The sequence below is a fragment of the Pteropus alecto genome, unplaced genomic scaffold (assembly GCF_000325575.1).
Source record: "Pteropus alecto unplaced genomic scaffold, ASM32557v1 scaffold41, whole genome shotgun sequence".
In the NCBI taxonomy this organism is placed as follows: Eukaryota; Metazoa; Chordata; class Mammalia; order Chiroptera; family Pteropodidae; genus Pteropus; species Pteropus alecto.
Genome location: NW_006430464.1, coordinates 1,768,554 through 1,774,822, shown reverse-complemented (window position 1 = coordinate 1,774,822; position 6,269 = coordinate 1,768,554). Strand labels below are relative to the sequence as shown.

The window sequence follows — 6,269 nt, the reverse complement described above, 5'->3', positions numbered from 1 at the left end:
GTCACTCTGGGCTCTTGAAGGACGGTGGGTCTGAGGCATCTGTCGTTGGCATCGCCCAGGCCTGGCACGCAGGCTGTGCGGTTGATGGGATGAGGGTTCCTTGTGTCAGACTAACCTCTGCCCGCTGCACCCCAGATACACATGGTCTACAGCAAGCGGTCAGGGAAGCCCCGGGGCTACGCCTTCATCGAGTACGAACACGAGCGGGACATGCACTGTGAGTACCTCCCGCCTGAGCCCTGCCCTCTGACCCTCTCTCTTCTCTGCTGCCCCAGCCCCTTCCCGTCGTCTGTCCCCACCTCCCACCCTGCCAATCCTGACATTAGCGATGTCTCTTCTCCCTCTGTTTCTGATATATCTTTTTTTTTTTTTGTATACGTGTTTTTTAAAAACAAAAACCAAAATCCCCCACAACGTGTGTGTGTGTGTGTGAACCTGGGGAGGTAAGTGTCACACGTTGAACCTCGGGCAAGGAGGGAACTGGGTGGGGCCAGCTAGAGGTGGGGGGAGGGGTCGGATTTTGGGGGAGCCTCTCCCCATCACCCCACCGGAGTTGGGGGCAGCCAAGTTGGAATCAAGACTGGCCTTTGAACCAGTTTTCTCTTCCCCCAGCAGTGCTGGGCCACCCGACCCTCCGCCTCCCCACCCCTGGCCCCCCACCCTGTTCCTCAGTGGGCAGTGGGCTGGTAGGCGTGTTCAGCGCCTGTCCCCACAACTCCAAAGCCCCCTTTGAGGCTGCGGCGGCATCCACATGGGCAGGGATGGGTGGGTGGGGGCGGGCATGGCTGCGGCGTGTCCAGGGGCCGCCGTATTAATTGACTGTTCTTATTGTCACTGCAGCCACCACGCAGCTGGCTTGCAGCTGATGCTTACGCTCCCCTTACAACACCTCAGTGTATGGTTGGTATAAGGGTTTGTATCATGGGTAAGATCACTCAGCACCGCACACCAGCCCAGCTTAGCCAGGCAGCTCAGGAGCAGCGAGGTGTCCCTTCTCCCATCCCTAGTCACCCCTCAGCCTCCCCGCACCCAGAACCCTTTCCTTTTTTGGGTGTCCTTTGTCCCTGCTGATCCCACGAGGGGAAGGACAAACCCTGACGGGAAATGCACCGGGCCTCTCCACTTGGGCCCCACCTAACCCGACCTACCTGGCTTCGTGGTGTCAGCGGCCAGGTGGTGGGCATACTGCAGAGCGGGTGCATTAGGGCCAGGGCTCCATGTGGAGCCCTTTGCACCCTTCCCCCACATCTTCCATGGGGCCGTCACTGGTGGCCCTGGAGAATCGTTTTGGTTGCTAGATTTGGGGTGCGCTGCCCCGCTCCTTCTGCCTTGTGGTTGAGGCCCCTGAGGGGCTGTGGTGCCTGGCCGCTCTCCAGAGTGCATGGGATCAAGGATCGGGGTGTGGGCGGGGTAAGCAGCAGGCTGCAAACAGCTGAAGGTGCTGGAGGGTTCACTTAAGATTCTTCCACTGTCTGGAGACCTAAGAGAGGGAGAGAGAGAGAGAGAAAGAAAGAGAGAGAGGCCTAGCAGTACACACGGTACACGTTTTCTTTGCTGTTACTCCGGGGTTGGGCCTCTGCCGGGGTTTGGGACACTGAACCAGAGCAGGGTTCCTTTGCTTGACTGTTCCCGGTCCTTAAAATTTCTTCCCTGACAATCCTCTGGGTTCAGGGGCCAAGCGGCCCCTTCTCAGATCGTGGACAGCACTCCATCTCCTGGACCCCCGAGGCTGTCCGCTTGTGTGCCAGCCTCTGGGCTGAAGCAGGCGGTGGGAGGGAGTATGGAGTTTGAGCTGGAGAAGTCATTCCATGTGCTGAGGGGGGCGGGGCGTGTGCCTAGTGTGGCGTGGACTCGGGGAAAGGCGAGGGCGGACAGGGTTGCCAAGGCCTCCTCAGCCTTCTTTTTAAATTCAAACAAGATAGGTCCAGAGTTTTCCAACTTCCAGACTTGACGTTAATCCTTGTCTCCCCCTCCTTCAAAGCCTCCATGAGGTTTCTTTGGGGTCCACCACTTCCTCTGCCTGTCTCCAGGTGGTGCAGGAGATGTGGTGGTTCTCCCTTTCCGTGGTTCCCTAGAACCCCCATTGCCCTGCCCTGTAGCTTTAGCTGACCCTGTGGTGGTGGGTGTGGGGTCTGTGCGCGTGCTCAGGTAAGCTTGGGGGCTCCAGGTAAGCGGTCCCGTGTCCCCCCCCCGGGAAGCCCGCCTCCTCGCCAGGCCCCCAGGAGTTGCCGAGCCCCCCCCATCCCGCTCGGTTTGGACACCCGCAAGGCCGGCATCGGTAAATGGCACCTTTTTCTCTTCCTCTGGTTGTTATTTGGGGGGGAGCGGGCTGGGGCGGGGCAGGGTATTGTGGTTGGTCGAGGACAATCCCCTAGGCTAGGGCTGGGGGAGGGAAACGGACTTTTTTGGCCTTCCCAACAGCCCCCACGTGAGACAGGCCAGGGCACTAGGCCTGCCATCCTCTGTGCCCCGCTCAAGAGCGGGAACATACTTCTCCCTGCATCTCCCCCTCCACTCACCCTTCCTGAGAGGCTCAGGCTGGGGCTGGCTGCCCCAGCGCGTGTTGAGCTGGGGTTGTGGAGGGAGAGAGGGGACGGGGCCCGGGGTTGGGTGGCAGAGTCGGTCGTCTCAGGTAAGGCAGGAATTTTTAGCAGCACCGCACGTCTCCCATGCCTCCTTCCACTTCCCTTCTCCCCCGCCTGCTGTAGGGGGCCCCTCCAGGCCTCCTGGGAGCACCATAACCTGCCCTTCCGCTCCCTGCCATCTCCTAAAGATTTCTCCCACCCGTTCTGGTTCATTTTCTGTTCTGATGTCTGTTTACCCTATGCTCACCCTCACCCCCCCCCCCCAAAGAAAATAACAGAAAAAACCGGTGTGAACTGGGGTGCGGAGTGGCCCAGCTGGGCCTCCTCCCCCAGCGTTATGTTTTAGGGTGCATGCCTGGGGTTGTGGAGGAGCCCTCCCCTGCAGCAGAGTCCAGACTTAAGTTAACCTCCGGTTTCTTTGCAGCGACTTTGGCCACCTTCGCGGGAGGGGGCTGCTCTGTCGATTGGGAGTAGGAAGGGCCTGGGAGCCAGGGGTTGTCAGTTTGGGGTGGTCTTGACCCCCCAATAGTGATTGGGGGTGACAAAAAAGCAGGTGCTGAGATGGAGCAGGCCCCTCCCTGGCTGGTAGAGGGTTGGTCTGGCCATCAGTTGCCTGGCTGTCTGGTGGGCGTGTGTGCGTGAGTGCCAGTGCCTTGATGGGGATGTGTGGGGTTTGGGTGCTGCGGAGCTGGCCCCTGTCCTGACTAGCGCACCCTCTGGGGACTCCTCCCCTCCCCCTCCCCACATCTGTTGCAGCCGCTTACAAGCACGCAGATGGCAAGAAGATCGATGGCAGGAGAGTCCTTGTGGACGTGGAGAGGGGCCGGACTGTGAAGGGCTGGAGGCCCCGGCGGCTGGGTGAGCACATCCTGCCCACGCTGGGCTCCGAGGGTCGCGCGCTTAGTGGCTTCATCCTCACCTCCTTCTGTATTCTCTGCTGCTTTCTGTCTTCCGTTCCTCACTCCCCCACAGCTGCTCACGTCTTCCCTCCCGCCCTCTCCAGCTCATCACTTTTCTTCCTCACATGTCGTTTGCATCTGTCTTCTGATTCTGGGTTACCCAGTACAAGCGGGAGCCCTGGCCTGATACTGGGACCAAATGCCAGCTTGCTACTTACTAGCTGGTGGCTTTTCCCTCTTCCTGCCTCATTTTCTTCACCCTGGAAACTGGGAATGACCTCAGAGTTTACCGAGGTCAACATCAATTTCTCAGCTTGGCCAGTAGCACTTGGTGGGTCTTGTAAACGTCATTCTCATGTGCTTACACTTTGCTTTTGTACATTTATTCATTCATTGATTCAGCAAATGCCTTTGATCACTAGCTGTGTACCAGGTTTCTAGTTAAGAGCAACATATAATAGGCAGCCTCTACCCTCAGAGCTGCCTACATTCGGTTCCCCCATCTCTAATTGTCATTGACCCTCTTAGTCAAGGTCTATTTGGTTACAAGTATCAGAAATTCATTTGAGTTTCTTAAAGTATAAGAGTCTTCTCAGTATAGACTTCTGGGTGTCTTTGGAGCCCAGAGACATGCGATGCCAGTGGGCCTCAGGAGGACCTAGTAGCCAGACCTTAAAGCTGTCAAGAGCCACCTCTAGCATCTCTGCCGCTTCTTTCTGTCTTGTTTGCTGCCCATGCAGACGGGTCTCTTCTGCGTCTCCTTGCACAGGCCCACTGTGGTGTTCCACAGCCCCCTGCTCTATACCTAGTCCTGAATGAGTCTTTGTGCGATTCGGGGTCGGTGGATCTGATTGGCACAGCATTGGGCCTGGACCTGGTGCTGAGGTCCTGCCATCCAAACATGCCTCTTGAGGACTGACTCCTGTGAGAGTGAGAGACAGCTCTCAGACCCCGGGCAGACACCCCAGGTGGTTCCAATACCCTCTGCTCTTAATCCTGCCTCCCAGCCCGCTTTTCTCATTCTTAAAATCCTGTGCTGGGAAGGTCACACACTCATCTGCCGAGGCTCTGAACTTGATAGACAGGTTCGTTCTTGCTCTCTGGTTTCTCTGAGTGGAGTGGGTTCTTCAGAATCTATTTCCTGTCGTGGCAGAGTCCTAGAATCCCGGAATCTTCTAGTTTGGTTGGCATTCAAACTTTTTGATGGTGATCTTGACCCAGCTTTTGTATGCAAAAATGCATACAAAAGTTTTACTAAGCAGTAATTATCTTTCTCAAGGGCAGCATATACTAGTACTTCATACCGCATTCTGTCGTTTTGTTTTTAATACACTGGTCGCAATCCATATTGACAAGATCCACTGCTGGGTCATCACTTGAAAATGGAAAACCCTCCTCTGTTCTGCTGTTCCACTCCGTGCCTGTGACATTGCAGACGCCTGGTCAAGCGCCCGCCTCTGTTTGAGTGTCTCTGCTACCCAGGCAGCCTCTTCCTTTGCCGCCCTCACGTCACCCGGAGCCCCAGCCTGCCACTCTGCAGTTTTCTTCCAGGCACTGAGCTGCAGGAGAGTGTGTGGAGTCAGCTGGGAGTCTTGTCCCAACTCTGCACTTTCTTTGCCAGGTCACCAGGGGCAAGTGGCCTTATCTGAGTTTGCTTCCCCATGTGAAAAAGTGGCCTGTCCGCTGCTCCGTGGGGTTGTTTAGCCTGTCATTTGACTGCTGCACACAGACCTTCGTGTCCTGCGTGCTGCTGTACCCCGCGCTGGTTACAGTGAGCAAAGCAGACGTCCCGCCCGCCACGGCGCATCGCAGGCTGCTGGGAGACGCGGCTGCGAAGCAGCGTGCGCGTGTGGAAGTCGAGACTGCGGCCGACGTTCTGGGGGGAATGTGTGCGGCCTGTGAGGACACAGTGGAGAATGGCTTTTGACTTGGTCAGGGACGGCTTCCTGAGGAGGCGGTGTTTGGGTTACCGTGTGAGGGGTGCACAGGCGTGTGCAAGACGAGGAAGGTGGATTCCGGGGAAAGGCGATCAGTCCCCAAAACGAGCAGGACGGAGATGGAGAGTGTGAGGAGTTTGAGAAGTGCCTGGAACGTGGAGAGCAGGAGCCCGTGGTCTGCGAGCCGGCAGAGGCCCGCCCTTGCAGGCTCTGGTCGCTGCTTGACGAGCTGGGGCTCCGGGCAGGGGGAGGCCGTCAGGCTTTGCGGCGGAGCACGGTTTCAGTTAGCGAGATGGCTGTGGCCTCGGGTAAGGACGAGGGTGACTTGGAGGGATGATTTGCGCGGAGACTGTGCAGTGCACAGTGGTTAAGGACATGAGCTTTGGGGCCTAGTGACACGTGTTTCCTGGCTAGCACTTTGGGAGTCATCTGATCTCAAAAGCACGGTGGTCACGTTAAGAGAGTGCAGGCAAAGTGTCCTCACAGTACTTGGCCCCATAGTCACCAGCAGAGATGGCGTCTTGCCCTTTGCTCTTGGATGTTTCTGGTTTCCCCTCCTGCGGTCCAGGCCCGGCTGACCCTCTGTCTGTCTGCCCCTCCCCCAGGAGGTGGCCTGGGCGGCACCAGAAGAGGTGGGGCGGACGTGAACATCCGACATTCTGGTCGGGATGACACCTCCCGCTACGATGAGAGGTGAGGTCGGGCACCCAGCTTCCTGGGAAGGGGGCGGTCACCTGGGGGAGCCCTGCCACACACCTCTGCCCACCTCATCCAGGCCGGGCCCCTCCCCGCTTCCCCACAGGGACCGGGACCGGGACCGGGAGCGGGAGCGCAGGGAGAGAAGCCGC

The 6,269-nt window shown here is 58.0% G+C and overlaps 1 protein-coding gene across 1 annotated transcript in view; it reads left to right on the top strand.

Moving 5' to 3' along the window:
* Positions 1-6,269, top strand: part of SNRNP70 (small nuclear ribonucleoprotein U1 subunit 70) — a 15,153-nt gene that overhangs the window by 8,038 nt on the left and 846 nt on the right. Inside the window, exons 7-10 of the mRNA XM_025048471.1 lie at positions 136-217; positions 3,342-3,443; positions 6,027-6,114; positions 6,224-6,268. Coding sequence (XP_024904239.1) covers positions 136-217; positions 3,342-3,443; positions 6,027-6,114; positions 6,224-6,268 — 317 coding nt within the window. The remainder of the gene's footprint in view (positions 1-135; positions 218-3,341; positions 3,444-6,026; positions 6,115-6,223; position 6,269) is intronic.